The 20,468-nt window shown below is 33.3% G+C and overlaps 1 protein-coding gene across 1 annotated transcript in view; it reads right to left on the bottom strand.

Annotated features, from left to right (window-relative positions):
- LOC105324846 (stalled ribosome sensor GCN1) overlaps positions 1-20,468 on the bottom strand; it is a 173,096-nt gene that overhangs the window by 113,428 nt on the left and 39,200 nt on the right. The window contains exons 11-14 of the mRNA XM_034481722.2: positions 12,822-12,974; positions 12,435-12,532; positions 6,603-6,678; positions 6,214-6,369 (exon numbers count right to left, since the gene is read on the bottom strand). Coding sequence (XP_034337613.2) covers positions 6,214-6,369; positions 6,603-6,678; positions 12,435-12,532; positions 12,822-12,974 — 483 coding nt within the window. The remainder of the gene's footprint in view (positions 1-6,213; positions 6,370-6,602; positions 6,679-12,434; positions 12,533-12,821; positions 12,975-20,468) is intronic.

The raw sequence follows: 20,468 nt of genomic DNA, 5'->3' as shown, positions 1-20,468 counted from the left end.
AAATTAAAAACATTGAAAAATTTGATTGGCCTTCTACATTATAAACCATTGTCGTTTATCAGGCATTAATTCATTTCATATGACGTTTCACATCCTTACTCACTTGACTGATGAATAAACTTAACTGAAACAAGAATAGAATTCCAGGGTCCCCCGCCGGTCAAGCAGTATACTAGTATCGAGTCTATCGACCAAGGCTGATTTTCGAACTTGACCAAGGTATTAGTGGTATAAACATTTGGTATAAATTTAATGAAAATCCGTCAAAATTTGTAGGCATGAGAGCGCTTACAAGGTCAACTTTTGGATAAAACGGAGTCATTATTGTGGTCAAAGTCCCATAACTCAAACAAAAAGTATCGACCAATGCTGCTTTTCGAACTTGACCAAGGTATTAGTGGTATAAACATTTGGTATAAATTTAATGAAAATCTGTCCAAATTTGTAGGCATGAGAGTGCTTACAAGGTCAATTTTTGGATAAAACGGAGTCATTATTGTGGTCAAAGTCCCATAACTCCAACAAAAAGTATCGACCAATGCTGATATTCGAACTTGACCAAGGTAATAGTAGTATAAACATTTGGTATAAATTTAATGAAAATCCGTCAAAATTTGTAGGCATGAGAGCGCTTACAAAAAAGTGTGACGGACGGACACACGGACGCACGGACCCACGGACACATGGACCCACGGACGGACGCCCGGCATTTCTATGTCCCCGCACCGCGTTGCGGCGGGGGACAAAAATGTTGTCACATTTGTTAAAGAGCTATAATTCAAATCAATGTACATGTACTTAGTGTGAAAGCAAAGGTTATGCAGATTTAAGTCTGATGAAACCATGATTCCCTAGAGAAAAATGGGGCCATGAAATGGGGGGGGGGGGATATAGGAATAGAGAAAAATCTTCTTATAGGTACAACAACAAAAGGGGCTTGGTATTTACCAAAAAATAAGAGGTTGATAAAAATTGGCAGACTTTCAATTTTTTTCAGCAAGATCTACTGTACTCAGTTGTCAAGATATTTTGATACTGTAATGCTAATTTGATCAGAATTAAGGCAATTGTTGCTCAGGTGAGCGATGTGGCCCCTGGGCCTCTTGTTTCTTTGTTATAGTGCATTTTTCTCTTGTTTTAATTGTTTACAAATTTCTATTTACTAACCTGAGAGTCAAGTTTTGAGTTATAAGTAAGATACAGAGCTTTGCACACAATGCTACTTTATGTTTGTACACAAAGCTGAGATCATGATTTAGTTTGTTTATATTTTTTAAATGCAGCTATGCTGAATAGGAATTACCAAGTTTAAAAATCTGAAGTTGAATGTAATAAACTCATGTTAACAAAAACATGACTCAAACCAAGCTATGTATCTTTCTTATAATTCTACGATGGACGCTGAAATTTTGGTTGATCAATAGAAATGTCTTGCTAAAAGGATGATATGCTGTAACTACTTTCTGGTGCCCCTTCTAAAACGATGAATTGCATAAAATCTACACCTATTTTTGATAGTATTTCGAACACAAGTAAATAAAAACGACGCCTTTTAAACAGTTTCCATAGTCCTGATACATTTTATTATGAGGATAAAAGCATTATCATTGTTCTTTAAAAAAACTTGCAACGGTAAATCATCTTTGTTTGTTGACATTTGTTGATTTTTAATAAAGATGAAAATAATGGGTAGGGCTTGTTACAATAGAGTGACATGCCTGCCAATACATTGATTTGAATTATAGCTCTTTAACAAATGTGACAACATTTTTGTCCCCCGCCGCAACCGCCATCACGGTCCCGCCCTACCACTAGGGACTGTGATTTTGCAAACTTGAATTTACACTACCCGAGGATGCCTCTACACAAGTTTAAACCCTTTCTGGCCAAAAATTCTTTAAAAATAAGATTTTTAAAGATTTTCTCTATATATTCCTAAGTAAAAATTCATCCCCCATTGTGGCCTCACCCTACCCCTGGACTATTATTTAAACAAACTTGAATCTATATGATCTGGGGATGCTTCCACTCAAATTTGGGCTTTCCTGGCCTAATAGTTTTGAGAGGAAGACTTTTAAAAATTTTCTCTATCTATAAAAATTCATCCCCCATTGTGACCCCGCCCTACCCCCATGGACCATGATTTGAACAAACTTGAATCTACACTTCCTAAGGATGGTTACATGCCAATTTGAGATTTCTTGGCCAAATATTTTTGAGAAGAAGATTTTTTAAAAGATTTCCTCTATATATTCCTATGTAAAACTTGATCTCCCAATTGTGGCCCCACCCTACCCCCAGGGATCATGATTTGAACAAACTTGAATCTACATTACCTGAGGATGCTTCCATTTCAATTTGAGCTTTTCTGGCCTAATAGTTTTTGAAAAGATTTTTAAAGATTTTCTCTATATATTCTTATGTAAAACATGATAAAACATAAAAAAATATTGTGGCCCCACCCTACCCCCGGGGACCATGATTTGAACAAACTTGAATCTACACTATCTGAGGATGCTTCCACTTAAATTTGAGCTTTCCTGGCCTAATAGTTTTTGAGAAGAAGACTTTGGCTCAGGTGAGCTAAAAAAGGTTAAGTTTACAATACAATAAGTTGTTAAAGTTGGTTTCTGGAAGAAGAGACTTTGAAAATTTTCTTAATAAATATTGACAATTTTTTTACTTTTTTAAGTTTTAGTTTTTAAGATCTGTGTACAAACATAGAATTGTGAGCAAATCTCTGTATCTTGCTTATAATTCGAAGCTTAACACTCAAATATGGTTAGTAAATAGAAATTGTAAACAATTAAAACACAAGAAACATGCACTATAACAAATAAAGAACACAATTTATTTTTTCGAAATGAATCATATATATATACATGTACATGTATATACCTACATATTTCCGACAGCGATATCAAACTCTATATAAACTGAATAAACTCGAGAAAATGTCGAGCATCTCAACAAAACCTATTGCATTAATCTACCATTACGCAAAATATAATGCCGAATTACCGATAGAATGAATTGTATTTCAGTACTTTTTTGATACATCAGATTTTGCTTAATTTGCGCAGGTAAACAGTTAACTGTTTGATTTACCGAAGTCTCTGTTTGATTTGATACGTAAAAATCACGAAATACAGACGATAGTTCCCAGGTTACAAAGCATAAATAATGAAAACGAAACGAAAATCAGAACAAGCTAACACCAACGTCATGTGTGAAAACTGTCAACGCATTGAAATATTTAGCCTCAATTTACTTCACAAAATCGGCACCAATATATTTTGCATGTTTCAAAAATTTCCCTTCATTCGCGAACTGTTGCACAACATAGTCAGATAGACCCTTTTTCGTATAATGTCATGGCTGCTTTAAACAAAGAACCTCGTTTTAGATGTATGGAATACGAGTCTTGGTAAAATGGGTACGCAAACCGGGGCCGTGGCAAAATAAAAGCCGGGGCAGATCGGCAATCGTCAATTCCAAATACCCATTATTTTGCAGCAATATTTACAGCAAATACAAATATACTGGTCCATCAAATATCCTGAAATTTTAATGAGATTGGCAGATTAATAACTGCCAATCTTTTGTTTTGCCCAGGCCAAGTCTTGTCTACCCATTTTACCGGATGCCGAATCCGAAGCTATTAAACTGATTGAACACGCCTTTCCTTTATTATTATTTTCGTAATAACTCAGATTTGAAACAGAATTAGACCTTAATTTTTGCAATTTATATTTTCCTTCCCATAAGGATAATTTATGCTAAACTACGTTGAATTGGAATCAGTAGTTCTTGAGAAGAAGATTTTTTTAAATGCACCCCCCTTTTTCTACAGTTTCAAGGTTTTCTCCGCTTTAAATATAGATCGGACTTTTATTTCTGCAATTTTTATTCGCCCTCCCATAAGGATGCTTTGTGCCAAATTTGGTTGAAATTGGATAAGCAGTTTTAGAGAAGAAGTTCAAAATGTAAAAAGTTTACAGATGGACAGACAGACGGACAGACGGACGGACAGACGGACGACAGACAAAAAGTGATCAGAATAGCTCACTTGAGGTTTCAGCTCAGGTGAGCTAAAAACTCAATTTATTTTTCATCATATATACATACTTATATATTTCTAGCAGCGAGAATATTCTCAGTTTAGATTGAACTTGCTGAGCATCTTAATAAAACATGTTGCATTAATCAACCATTACGTAGAGATCGTACCGAATTACATATACCAACAGAATGAATAGTATTTTATAATATTTTGTTAGTGCATCAGATTTTGCGCATGGTACATGTAAACAATCAGCTGTCTGATTTACCGGTCTAACGTTACACGTAAAAATTTTAAATTCTAAAATAAAGACGATGGTTCCTCTCAAGTTAAAATAAAAAGAAACAAAAAATGTTAAATGAAAATCAAAACAAGCTAAAACCACCATCACAAATGAAAACGTCAGCGCATTGAAATATTTAACCTCAATTTACTTCACATAAATGGCACAAATATATTTTTGATAGTGCAAACATTCCCTTCGCACGTTAACAGTTGCACAACAAGCAAATTCATTCATCTCTGTTCAAGATGTCTGCTTCTTACATAGACTGGTCCTCTAAACTGGTTTTTGTTATATGAAATATCGAGCCCGAAGTTAAACTGATTGACCCCCATTCTCTGTGTCTCATTATTATTTTCGTAAATTACTTAAATTTGAAACAGAATTTGCCCTTAATTTTTGCAATTTATATTTTCCTTCCCATAAGGATTATTTATGCTAAACTACATTGAATTTGACTCAGTAGTTTTTGAGAAGAAGATTTTTTAAAATGCACCCCCCCCCCTTTTTCTACAGCTTCGAAGTTTTCTCCGCTTTGAATTAAGATCAGTCTTTCATTTCTGCAATTTATATTCACCTTCCCATAAGGATGCTTAGTGCCAAAGGACTATATATGGTTTGAGCCTAAAATGGCCCCCTTAAATGAACATTATCATTTTACTGTTATTCTTTGTTTTATTTGCACAAATATACATTTGAAGCTTTTTCATTATTTTCATTTTGATTTTTAGTGCCCACAATTTAAAAATATGACATCATAAAATTTACCTTTTCCCTGTTTTGAAGCAGTTTTTCTTTAAGAAAACATTGAGCGACTGCTTGAATAAACAAAATATTTTCACCAAAGATGTATCTCTCCAGTACTGTCAGTAAGTGACAGAAAGTTCGTTCTTGTTCAAAGAGTCACTTTATATTTCCCATTTGAAAAAAGATAAGAAAAATGTCAATTTTTTACCAATTTTGATTGAATTATAAAAATAGCGTCACTTCTGACGTCATTTACTGCCAGTGAGTGCATATAAATGAAATAAATAGGCGGAAAACATATTTTATGTCAACTCTTTTATAAAATAACACAACAAATTAATGTACCTGAATCACTTTAAAATAAGCTAATTATGGGGGCCAAATTTGACTTATATCATATATAGTTCTTTGGTTGAAATTGGCCAAGCGGTTTTAGAGAAGAAGTTCAAAATGTAAAAAGTTTACAAACAGACAGACCGACGGACAGACAACGGACAAAATGAGATCAGAAAAGCTCACTTGAGCTTTCAGCTTAGGTGAGCTTAAAATGAAAAACAATGTCTGACAACTTTCTCTCATGACGTTCAAAGTTTACTTTCAATTTTCACTTCCGCGCGCAACAAATAGTGCAAGTCAAGAAGGGGGCATTTGACAATTTGTTTTCAATTAAAATATGCAAAAATGTAACCAGCTAAGCAAAACAACTGCTTAATTGATTAGTTCATTCCATCATTTTACATTTCCTTACAGCAGACAATGCTTATTTACGTTTTACAGCGGTGTAGTAATACACAGTGTAAGACAGATAAATCTCAGACTGGACAAATCGATCTCACACTGGTCATAATGTGAGAGAAGATTATCTTGTTCAGTGTATGTAAAAGTTCTGTACATTAAAATTTCCCAAGTGTTTTCCTTTAGATAATCATGATAAAAGTCAAGATTACCACTAGGTCATAAGTTTTTCCTGCCAATAATAATACATCAAACTCCAATTTTATCCTAATTTTCTGGCCTAAAAAGGGGTGTGTATATAATACACCAGTGCATATCATATTTTGAAAAAATATAATAATCAAAATGTATCCTCTGTTTAAAATCAAACAGTTCATCACTGTACCTGACTGAATGTCATCAACCACTGAGAATTTAGCTAGCAAACAACACGCTGTAAGTGCCTCGGTGACCAGCTGTGATTGGCTGGATTGGTTGACTGCCTTGTTGATGGTCTGGATCAAAATGTCTAACAATTTGGAAGTCTGTGTCAAAGTATCACCTATGAGGCATGAAAAATTAAACCATTGCACAATACACTTCAATTTTAAACATCACTATCTGATAATTACATGTTCATGCACATGTATGCTGAAAATTAGTAAAATTTCTGCAAAGGAGTCTTTTACACTAAATATGTGAAAAGAATGTATTTAGATTTTTGATTTTACTTTACAACACAAAACTCATTTTAAAATGCATTGTACAATCAAACAAAAATTTCCTATCACTTACCATGAAATGAGGCATTCATACAATAAAGATAGGCATTTCTGACAGCTGAAGTAGAGGTCTTCAAAGATATTCCTTTCTGAAATTGGAAGTCAAAATTAATTTTTCCAGTTTGTTTCAATGTCTTTATAAACAGTCTAAACGGACTCCCAAAACGGAGTCAACGGAAGTGAATTTATTATGGACTCAGTTTTGGGAGTCTAGGCATGCGCAGTTGTACAAAAAATGGTGACTTTTCGATAAAAACATGGGGTCCACAAGAAATCAGCTTGCAAAGTGCTGCATGTGTTGCCAGACTTCTAAATTGTTTTACTAACCCAGGATATAATTTACTATCGATCGTATTTGCACAAAATAAGGGTTAATTTGCACTTAAGAAAGTTGTTTATCTCCAAGTTGGATATTTGGACGATGCTTAAAAAGTGATATTTTTGTGTTTTTCATGGAAATTTATCGTTACTAAATGGTAAATTGCATTAAATTGTACTTTTTTCATATTGTATTACAATTTAAAGTCACCATGCAAACACTCAAATTGATAAGTGCATAAACAAAAAGAGACCAGATTACTAACAACAAGAGGCCCATGGGCCACATCGCTCACCTGAGAAACAATAGGTATGATAAAAATCAGCTTAATGGAGTCATAATACAAATTATCAGGACAATGTACAATAATACATGTATATCCTGTATAAACTAGAAAACTGACCAGTCAGGAAGGGCCCCGCTATGACAATTAATATACAGAAGTGAAAAAAACTTTGAATTCCATCCTCTTTATATTAACAATGATGAAAAATAAATGCCCGGCTGCGGCGGCATAAGATGTAAGAACTGCAATATATAGGATCTCATGATTTGTAGTTGGATATGATTTTCATCCAACAATTAGAGTGTTAAACTGAGGGGTAAAAATATAAGGGTGCAGCTCATGGAATGAGAGTTTAATTTGATTACATTTAAAAAAATATATATATATGAAAATTATGAGTAACAACTGTATTTTTAAAATTTCAAGATAATTCCTGAACATGATAAAATAGGGATAACCTCATGTCTTATAAAAAAAATAAATTAAATGTGTATTTAAAAAAGATTTAAACAGGTGTTTTATAAATTGCAAGCCTTCAGTGAATGCAAAAACATTGCATCACCGAGGGTTGACCTCAACTTCAAAACAAACATCAGTTGCAGAAAAAGGTGTTCATTAATCTTCATATGACAGATATAGAGATAATCCTCTAAATTTTCTGCAGTGCAGTAATTAATCTCAATGTGACAGATGAAGATAAAGCTTAGGATGTTCTTCCTGTGGAAGGTTAATTAATCCCAAAGGACAAATATTGCACAGCCTTCCTAGTATACAATGGTAACATTCTCGGCAGTTATCTCTCTTTGCCCATTCATTCTTATGCATAGTTAAGGAATCTACCCGACCACCCAGCTCCAAACCAGAAGACATAGAGAACCAAATTTAGCATCAAAAAATGCATTTCGACCTACTGAACTACCATAACAAATTTGAACTTGATTGGGCAACCATAAAAAAAGTTATTAGAAAAAAACAGAAAATTTGTGGACGGAAGAGTGACAGACGGACGGACAGAAGAAGACGGACAGAGTGATTACTATAGGGCACCCGCAAATCCTTGCGGGGCCCTAATAAAATCCATTTCCCCCCCTGGATATTCTTTTGTTTATAATCATTAGTCCCTTTTCTAACAGGATGATTTTATAATCATATCACATGTGGAGTATTGCAGTTCTCAAAAAGATCCTTAACGATTGTTTATACATGTATATGGGATATAAAGCTACATCAAACTCTGAACCTTCTTGCGAGGCCAAAGAATTGTCCTGGGGCCAAAGTCTTAACAATTATAAAGAATCATCTGGCTGATTAGTTTCTGAGAAGAAGATTTTTAAGATTTACTCTATATATTCCTATGTAAAACTTTAACACCAAACCCCCCCCTCCAAATGTGGCCCCACCCTACCACCAGGGATCATGAGTTTCACAACTTTAAATCTACACTACCTGAGGATGCTACCACACAAGTTTCAGCTTTCCTGGCTGATCAGTTTTTGAGAAGATTTTTTAAGATTTACTCTATATATTCCTTTGTAAAACTTTGACCCTCCATTTTGGCCCCACCCTACATCTGGGGGTCATGATTTTCACAACTTTGAATCTACACTACCTGAGGATGCTTCAACACAAGTTTCAGCTTTACAGGCTGATTAGTTTTTGAGAAGAAGATTTTTAAAAATTTACTCTACTCTACTGTACGTAATACAAGTAAACAGTTGTGAACATGTGACATAAATATGACAGATAAACGTTCAGAAATGTTTTTGAAAGTTTAAAATCAATTTTTATCGTGTTTTTGGCCAATTTTAAAGATTTATTTAGAACTAAGGGGCATAACTCGTACGTTGTTTACATTAGAAATGCCATTTTACCACAATGCATGATGGAGCCAAAGACTCCATTTTGGGAGTCCCGTCTAGACTGATAATTATATGTATTTTAAACATGGGTCCAATTTGCACATCTTGTATCAGATTTCAATGTACCGCACCAGCAATGTTATTTTTTACAATCCTATCCTATCGTGTATCAATCCTATCATATCGTGCGTGTATACTGTTCTATCATGCGTTGATCCTAACTGGTTTATCATTCAATTTATCAGGTTTTCCGTTTATCCTATCTTGTTGATTGTATCATGCTTTTTGAGAGCAAGTATTTTTACTTCAAAGTAACAAGTCCTTCTGTACATGTAAATGATAATTTATCTAATAAATAATGTACCTCTATAAACAGCTTTCTATCAAAGAAACAATATTTAGCTAAATGTTTTCAATTTTTTTATTCCAAAGATATTCAAAACAAAATTTAAAAAAGATATTTAATCATCTCTGTAAATAATGGAAACTAGAATTGTCCTAATGTGACTAATACCCCCGCAAGGCTAATTTCAAATGGGGACAAATAATTGAATTGAATAATAAAGGTTGGGAACACATACAAATAAAAAAAATTCTAGAATTGTAAAAAAAAAAAAAGTTAACAAAGAAAAATCAAAATCAAAATTGTCAGAATTTCACTTTAAATACATATGTATAACAGTAATACATTTACAAATTTATGTATCTGATGATATTTTTTTTTATCTAATTGTTTTAATGAAAAACCAACAAAATAACAATAACCCCTCCCTTTGCAGTAAATGGAAATACCGGTAGCCAAGCAATGCTCTTCTGTTAAAACTGAATATCTTTCTAATAAAAGTCTTGACAGATGCAATTAGTTGTTTCAAATTTTCCCCACTTTCTCCTGTGGTACAATGGAACTCCATATCAGAAAATTGATCCAGTAGGACTATGTTTTCTTTGATGAGCTTGTTCAATTTAATAAACTCCAAAAACATTACCATAATTACCATACTACAGACCCTGAAACGTGCTACTACACCAGCTGCACGGTTTAGTTCGTTACGCTTTGTGAACGGTACGGTTCGCTTTGTGAACGGTACGGTACGCTTTGTGAACGTAACGGTTCGCTTCTTGCACGGTACGCTTTGCTATATATAGCTGCACGCTTTGTGAACGGTTTGCACGCTTTATTAATGAGGTGGGCGTGGCCTGAACGCTTTGATTTTTTCTCGATATAATTTTGTTTAGTTTTTGCCCGATCTACTTCAGCAAGGTGGTAATTATGACATATGATAATACATTTTTTTTGTTTATTTATATGATATTTTACAAATGTATTTCTATCTATTTAAAATCAGAACTTTCATCCGTTCCCCTGTTTTTGATACGTTTCGTGAAACTTGTACTCAGTGACAACTGGGAAGCAGGGGTTATTTTTATTTTGATTAGTCTGTTACTATTAGTATTTAACTTTAGATAAATGTAATCATTACGATAGATTAAAAGAACTGTTTGACTTTAATCCGATATAATTTTGTTAATTCAGCGAGCTGTAAAAAAGACACACCATGACACTTCTCTTATATGTTGAATTTTGGCAACTTAACCTATTTTTCCTGAACCAAGGCAATTGTTAAAGTCTCTGCACTCAAATATTTTTTCCTCTAAAAATAAATAGCTTTAATACGGTATTAATCAATACGATGGTAAATGCATGCAAACATTTTTATTGCATATGTTGATATTACTAAATTTCAAAAGTCATATATTTTTAACTGATTTTTAACCCTTACTACATTTGTAGTACATCACAATCTATGCTGCGAAATATACGTGAAAAAGACCGCGCGCAATGCTACGGCTTTTCAGTTAAAAATCTACCAATTTTTCATCACTTGAGGTTAACATGTATGAATTTTCCCTAAACACATGCTCCATCTAAACCATGGCTCAGATAATGGCTCCCTTGGGACAAATGAATTAAGCCACACTTGTCTTTGATGTTCTTATTAACTACTAAGATTTATGATTGACAAACAAAAATTTTGCATTGTCAGTTGATAGAATACTTATAAAAAATTAATTTAGTTAAGACAAAAACCTCCATCTGGATGTATTTATATAAATATATATTAGAGTGTTTTAATACTATTAATTAATTAATAAAATCTGTAATGATTACCTCCCTTACTTTTCAACATCAATGTACAATATATAGAATAAGGAAAATGAAAACTTCCATAAAATCATTAAATCTTGTCTGATCTTAAAAAAAAAATTGCATGTGCACGTCTTCAGATGGTGATCAACATATGTACACATTTTCAGACTGTTCCATGCAGTAGTAAAAAATTCTATAGGGGGGACAAAATTGCGTCTACAGACAGACGGACAGGGTGAAACCAATATACCCCCTTAAACTTCGTTTGTGGGGGTATAATGAAAAGAGTATATTTAATCAACTCTGTAAATAATGGAAATGAAAGAGTATATTGTACAATCAGAATTCACTGGTACAGGGTAAATACATGTATTTACCTGTATGTCGGATACATTAAATCATACACGGCAAGTGTCTAACTGCGTAAACATTAACTTGTATGTAATTCAATTTGTTTATTTTATGCCAGGGCTGTCACAGCACTTTTTGGTACAGGGACCCCGTCCCTTTCCATTTGGAAAATTATCGACATTTTTTGTCAAATTTGGAAAATTTATGATACTATAATATTTCATCAAAATGCCCTCTGTATTAATAGCAAAATCTGCTGTTCACTTCTTAAAATTAAAGTTTTAAAGCTCACATGATGTTCTCAGGAAGTAACCAAGAGTAAAAAGAAGACACAAAAAAGGGAAATTTTCAGAATTATGAAAAGTTTAATTTTTTATTTATACATGTTGAATTACAGATTTAAATTTGATTTAAAATTTTATGGTGGTCAGGAAAATTAGAAGACTCAATTTTTTTTCCACATGATTGAGACATGTTGATCGTGTATCAATCCTATCGTATCATGTGTGTATCCTTTTCTATTGTGAGTTAATCCTATCCTATCATTCGTGAATCCTCTCCTATTGTTAATCTTGTAAAAAATAATGTTGTGTGTAATATAAGCTACCATATATCCAGTTTTTTTGCGTGTCACAAAATTTGCAAAAATGAGGAAAATCTGGTACATTTTTAATTTGCGTCAGGTTTTTTTTTGCTATACAATGTATTAACAGTTTCTTATAGAAAATGATACAGGATATAATTTCTGCGTATTTAATTATTTGCGATTTAAAAGAGATCACGAAAATTAGATCATCACGAAAATTACCGGATGTATGGTATTACTTACAACTACATGTTGACAAGAAACAACAATCTGAGACATTATGCAAGTACATTACCTTAAACCACTCTATCAGTTTGTCTGGAACATTGGTGTAGAACTTGGCACACCAGAGAGACATCATGTTCAAAGCAGTCACCAAAGTACCCTCATGCACTAAAAAAAAATTCTCAGTAAAAGTCATGAGTACATGTGTAATTCTAATCTGTGCATCTTTATCCTCTGTTCTTGGCATCCTCACTGGCCAAGTATTTATGATCCACTCCTCTGTAGTACAGTATGGGTTGGAAACCCTTGGCTTGTAAAGATGCTGTTCTTAGTTGCCAATGACTGTATGTTGTCGTTTGGTTGTTATTGTTGTATACATGTATATAGATAACTCAAGTTATGCTCAAGTTGTAGAGAGAGTCCTCTTGTTTGTTGTTACTGATGTACATTTACTCACCCTCACTCTGCAGAAGGGGCAAGAATTTCTCAGCCACAGTGGTGCTTAAACTTTCTAGTGTGTTTGCACCGCTGACTGCATTCTGACTCGCACTACCAATAGCCTGAAGAACACTGATTCTCTGGTCAGCAATAGTCAGCTTTCCCTCTGATCCTGGGGTAGGATTAACATAAAAATTACCAGAAATTCAAAACTACCAAATAATAATGAAATTTCATTCTTCTGAGAGATTTGTCTGAATACAGCAAACTAGGAATTGAAACAAGAGGCCCATGGCCCACATCTCACACCTCAGAAACAATAGCCATAACAAAATCAGCTTTATGGAGTCATATACAAAATATCAGGACACTGTAGTAGAAAAGATACTGTAAGATTTTCAAATTTTACCTCAGATATTCTTATGTTAAGCATTGAGCCTCTTTCGTAAGAGGATGATTTTATAGTCATATCACATATAAAGCAATTCTTCAAAACCATTGCTCATATACAAATAAACCTACATCAGACCCTTGTGGGGCCTAATAATTGTCAAGGGGCCACAGTCTAAACAATTGAAAATCAACATTATGTCATGAAGCTTGCATATAAATAATACCATATATTATTACACTTGAGTTTTGAAAAATAATTTTGTTTTTCTATGCAAAAGTTTCACCCTCCATTGTGGCCTACCCTACCCCCAAGATTCATGATTTGAACAAACTTGAATCTACTCTTTCTGAGGATGCTTCTACACAAGATATAGCTTTTCTGGCCAATTGGTTTTTGAGAAGAAGAGTTTTAAAGATTTTTCTCTACATATTCCTATGTAAAAATTTGACCCTCCATTGTGGCTCTACCCTACCCCAAAGGATCATGATATGAACAAATTTGAATTTACCATATCTGAGGATGCTTCCACACAAGTTACAGCTTTTGTGGCTAATTGGTTACTGAGGAGAAGATTTTTAATTATGGTCTTTTGTTTCCAATGGAAGAACTTCTTGTTATTGCTTTGTTTCTGTTTCCCTTATTCTTTTTTTTTCTTGGGCATTTTTGTGCACGTGAGTTCTTGGGAACAGCTTGGCTGATTTTTATGAAACTTTCAGAACTAACACATATTGATCTGAACCTTATTGGAAATATTTTATTTTGATGACATCATTTCTGTTTTAGAAATATTAACATTTTAACGATTTTTAAAGGGTCGACTTGTCCGTGGATTTTCTTCTAAATGAAAACATATATTTGATTCAAATTTTCAGGGTTTGTAGACCTATGATTGTGGATGTGATAGAAGCATTTTCATTATTCTGTGACAAATGCACTGAAGCTTGCCTGAGCTTAAAAAATGAAATAAAAATCGTCATGATTTTTTTGTGGTTTTCTTTGAATATCTTTTTTCTCAAAACAAGAGGCCCAGGGGCCACATCGCTCACCTGAGCAACAATTGCCTTAATTCTGATCAAATTAGCATTACAGTATCAAAATATCTTGACGACGAAGTACAGTAGATCTTGCTAAAAAAAAATTGAAAATCTGCCAATTTTTATCCACCTCTTTTTTTTTGGTAAATACCAAGCCCCTTTTGTTGTACCTGTAAGAAGATTTTTCTCTATTCCTTTATACCCCCCCATTTCGTGGCCCCACTTTTCTCTAGGGAATCATGGTTTCATCAACCTTAAATCTGCATTACCTGTGCTTTCACACCAAGTACTGAGTTTTGGACCGAAACTTTCCCAGATTATTTTTAAAGATTTTCTCTATATATTCCTATGTAAAAATTCAAACCGCCATCATGGCCCCACCCTACCACTAGGGACTGTGATTTTGTAAACTTGAATTTACACTACCTGAGGATGCCTCTAAACAAGTTTAAGCTTTTCTGGCCAAATAGTCTTTAAAAAGAATATTTTTAAAGATTTTCTCTATATATTCCTATGTAAAAATTCATCCCCCATTGTGGCCTCACCCTACCCCTGGACTATTATTTAAACAAACTTGAATCTATATGATTTGGGGATGCTTCCACTCAAATTTGGGCTTTCCTGGCCTAATCATTTTGAGAAGAAGATTTTTAAAGATTTTCTCTCTATATAAAAATTCATCCCCCAGTGTGGCCACGCCCTACCCACAGGGACCATGATTTGAACAAACTTGAATCTACATTATCTGAGGATGGTTACACGCCAATTTGAGCTTTCTTGGCGAATTAGTTTTTAAAAGAGTTTTTTTAAAAGATTTTCTCTATATATTCCTGTATAAAAATTTATCCCGCAATTGTGGCCCAACCCTACCCCCCGGGGACTATGATTTGAACAAACTTGAATCTACACTATCTGAGAATGCTTCCATTTTAATTTGAGCTTTTCTGGCCTAATAGTTTTTGAGAAGAAGATTTTTAAAGATTTTCTCTATATATTCCTATTTAAAACTTGATCCCCCTCTTGTGGCCCCTCCCTACCCTAGGGGACCATGATTTGAACAAACTTGAATCTATACTACCTGAGGATGTCTCCACACAAGTTTAAGCTATGTACCTATACATGACAATTGTTTACTCTTTGTTATGTATGTGAAGATTTCTGGGTTTTAACCCTTCATTTATTCCCTCATTGTCATGATCGTTTCATTTGAAACTATCAAGGAGGACAGACTGATTCAAAAATTCCATGTATAAATAAACAGAGTTTTTTGAGTTGTTTAAGTTTTTAAGTAGACAATAATTCACAAAATTTAATTTTGTATTTGGTCTTTCACAAAATCTAGGTTCCAAGTATTTTTGTCCAATACATGAAAGAGCATTACATTCTAATATAAAGTGCAATTCATCAGCTATTTGATTGTTATTACACAATGTGCAGCATCTTTCATTTAGAGGAATGCCTAACCATTTACCAGTTTCTACAGGAAGTCGGTGATTCGACGTGCGAAATTTAACAAGTATTTTTCGAAGTCTTGATGCTAGAATACTCAAATATTTGTCATATCCCAAAGTAAATTTGAAAGTTTAATATACCGTATATGACCTTTTGAAAAATTTTCAATATCAGCCGACCATTTCTGCACAAACTGGTCTTTTAGCCTTTTGCTTTACAGCATTTGAAATCCAATTAACATTTACAGTACATTGTTCATTCCACATGTTTGAAAAACCACACTTATCAAAAATCGAATGTATACAATCAATCCATGGGTTCTTAAGAAAAGTCATTATTACATTGGAACAATAAGGATTTGTAAAATATATGAACAATTTTATTTTCTGGCCCGGTGAACAATTTTGCCCAGTATGAAACCATTCTAGTATATAATTATATTTACAGATAACACAAGGACTGTGTAACTAAAATGGGCTTTCTGTGTACGTTACACCATTGAACACACGGGTTTTCTTAATATTACACCTTTGAAATCAGTCTAATGTAGAGAAATCCCCCAAGTTTTCCAAAAAAAAAAAAAAGGATAATTAACACTCGCAAGTTGTACATTTTCTTTGCCAGAAGGAATATAATTTAACTTTATTTTGACAATTTTAGGGGGCGCCAGGTGTGCGCCCTCATTAAATCCACCACTGATTTAACACTTATTCTATAAAATGTTTCCATTTCCAAGGTTTGTGGAATGCAACATAAATGATGAATAAGTAAGTAATAGAAAGTGTTATACTTTTATGCATCCCCCATCCTTTGTAATGTTTAGAACTAACCTACATTCTCAGTGTAATCAAAGAAGGGACCCTGCTAGTGCATCTGATTGAAATTGATTAATAACGATACATGTACATTGATTTCTTATTTTAAATGATGGGGAGTATGGGTCGTATTTGACTAAAAACAGAATTCTTAAAAAGTCGAGCCATTCAATGAAATTATATTGTACATATATTAGATTTACATGTATAAGTACATTAATTAATAAAGCAAAATATCTCAAAGTTATTTTGATAATCTTGGTTGAGCTCGCCCTTACTCTTAAATTCACCTTCATTATATCTATAGAAATGGTAAAAACTTTACATTTTAATTCATATACATGTAATTATGATTAAATTATAATACATATACCTATAATACAGCAACATTTCAATATGAACAATATTATATGTTTGCACTACATTTTATTTGATTAAATGAGTACGACTTTGAGAAAGCTCCAAAGCTTGCTCAGAAAATTGCTGTTTTGTACTCAGCCGGAGTACGAGTATGAAAGTTTTATAACCTCGATACCTTGAGTACGATTTGGAGCATGGAGTACGATTTGGAGTATGAGATCGTACTCAAGAAAGTTTTATAACCTCGGGGCCTGGATTGGTTCGTCACAATACTTTTAGGAGTAAATTTATAACGTTATACCAACCGTACTACTGTATAATAGTAATAATTATATGTGTTTTTATATGGAACCATTCGTTCATTACAATAAATGGTAAAAAACTTTACACAGAGTATTTATATTAGTTTCGGCAAATTGAATATAATAAGTGAACCAACTATTTCTATAAACTGTGACCAAAGTTAATTCTTTTGAACCTTGACGCAAGATATATGTTGTTTTGATCTCAGTCCTGGTATCAGCCCGAGCGGTTGGTATCGGCCCAAGCCCGAAGGGCCCAGGACGATACCATTCGAGGGCTGATACCAGGGACGAGATCAAAACAACAGTGTGATGTTGTTTATATCATATATCTAAAATCAAAGACTTTTATTCAAATTCAAATTCCAAATAAGGAATATAATTTATCATGAAGAAGCTATAGATTTTTTTTCGGATTTACAAAACTCATTCGCTTTTATTCTTATTTATATGTGAGTTGTCGGACTTTGTTGACAAACCATTGTCGTTTGAAATACTGTAGAAGAGAGTCTATCGTCTGAAATGAAGCACTATCTTCTAGAATTCAAAATTATCGAGAGAGAAACTTCCTTCCTTCGCAACGACGTAATGAGTCAAACTCCTTCACTGGGATTTTGTAAGTTTCCTCAACTTTCCTGTCAGATTCCATTCATAAACATAGGTAATCACAGATTACAAAGCTCACCGAGACGAGACATCACCCTTATGAGACTTCACCTTTATGAGACCACCTTTATCATATTAAATGAAAATCATACTTTATGATCTTGGATATTCATGGATTCTGTTTTGACACAATATCGTATATCATCTGTTAAAAAATTGTATGATAATCATATGTTCAAATGTTAATCAATACAATAATATAAAATTAAATATTGCATCCTCTCATATTTACAACATATATCATATAATACAATAAAATACCATAATAAACAATGATGAGATATGATATTGTAACGTATGGTATGACATTGTATTGCGTTATACGTTATTGTATTTGATCACATAATACAAGATCATAATATATAAAACAATATTACAAAATCATATTACATAAAACATCATAACATTGAAACATATGATAATATATTTTGTTATACTTTCATGTTAAATACTGAAATCTGATTGGTTAAGACGCAGTTAATAATATTTACTATTACCCTCAGCGTTAGCAACGCACTTGGCAACGGGTAACATTAAAAAATGTTACATGCGCGAAAATTATGCGCGTACGGTTCGCTGTAGAATTCACGTTATTCCTATATAAAAGCAGTAAAATTTTCTTAAAATTTTTTAAAAAGACATTCAGTATAACAAAATAAATAGTGCCTGTTTGGGAGGATAACAGTTGAAATTGACACCCCTCAAAAACCATTGTCAACCTCCGCTTCGCGTCGGTTGACAATGGTTTTCTCGGGGTGTCAATTTCAACTGTTACCCTCCCAAACAGGCACTATTTATATAGTATAATATAGTATGATATTGTTTGATACTGTATCATTTTTGAAACATATGATATTGTATCATATGATACAATATAATTTGATACATCATTGTATCATATCAAATGATACAATATTATGTGATAAAGTAAAATATATAATACAACATTATATTATACATATTGTATCATTTGATACAATAATATATTTTACAATATCATACAACACAATTTCATGTGATGTGATAATATATCATATTAGAAACCCAATTCATATTATACAATATCGTATGATACGATATTATATAATTACAGTATCATATTATACAATTTCATGTGATATCATTCTATATTACAGAAACTAATATCATATTATACAATATCGTATGATACAATATTATAGAATATACAATATTGTATCATAGGATACAATATCATATTTTGCAATATCTTATGTAATAGTATCATGTGATAAAATAATAAATTAATAATACAATATAATATTATACAATATTGTATCATAATATACAATACTATACATAACGATATCATGTTACAATATCATAACATAAAATATAAAAAAAATTGATTCAATACTACATCGTATCATATCACTTTTTATAATATTACATATGATATTATATTGTATCATATTAAACAATATTCTTTCATACCATACAATACTATATCATAGGAATCATGTTATGTCATTTATCAACAAACACATCTATCTATCGAGCAGGTTTGAGTGAGGTGGGAGATTTCTTTAGCATCCTTGATAATGGAGATCAGTCTCTGCATCTGAAGCAACCTCTGCGTTTCATTTATAATATAGTTAAATCAACTATGCAAGCTATCATCAGTATACATAAGACGCATCTCCATGCAAGTTTAGTGAAGTTCAGACCAGTAATAACTAAGATATTATCATCAGAGGGCACTAGCAATTAAAACCTTAACCTGCTCCAGCATCCGCAACCTAATATGGCTCAGATTCAACATCCATGCCTGTCAGGTGCATCTGTATCATAAGACACACCATCCATTCAAGTTTGGTGAAGTTAGGACCTGTATTAACTAAGATATATTTTTTAGCATCCTTGATAATGGAGATCAAGCTCTGCATCTGAAGCTTCCTCTGTGATTCATTCATATTACAGTTTAATCAACTATGCAAGTTTGAAATAGTACTATTATCTTTTAAACATGTGACCTGTTCCAAAAAACTTAACCATATCCAGCATCTGAAACCTATGGCTCAGACTCAGCATTCAAGCCCGTCAGGTGCATCAGTATAATAAAACGCACCATCCATGGAAGTCTGGTGTAGTTAGGACAAGTAATAACTAAGATATGATCATCAGAGGGCACCTGTTTCAAAAACTTTAACCAGCTCCAAAAACCTTAACCTCCCCCAGCATCCGAAACCTATGGCTCAGATTCAGCATTCAAGCCTGTCTGGTGCATCAGTATCATAAGACGCACCATCCACGGAAGTCTGGTGAAGTTAGGACAAGTAGTAACTAAGATATAATCATCAGAGGGCACCTGCAACAAAAACTTTAACCTGCTCCAAAAACCTTAACCTCCTTCAGCATCTGTAACCTATAGCTCAGATTCAGCACCCAAGCCTGTCTGGTGCATCAGTATCATAAGACACACCATCAATGCAAGTTTGGTGAAGTACGGACCAGCAGTAACTTAGATATTGCTATCAAAGGGCACCTGCAACAAAACCTTTAACCTGCTCCAAAAACCTTAACCTCCTCCAGCATCTGAAATTTAGGATTCAGATTCAGCATCCAAGTCTTTCAAGTCCATAAGTAGGTCCAGATGCATCATCCATGCAATTTTGGTGAAGATAG

This window comes from Magallana gigas, chromosome 3 (genome assembly GCF_963853765.1).
Source record: "Magallana gigas chromosome 3, xbMagGiga1.1, whole genome shotgun sequence".
In the NCBI taxonomy this organism is placed as follows: Eukaryota; Metazoa; Mollusca; class Bivalvia; order Ostreida; family Ostreidae; genus Magallana; species Magallana gigas.
Note: the sequence above shows the minus strand (reverse complement) of the source record. Positions and strands in the feature narration are given on the sequence as shown.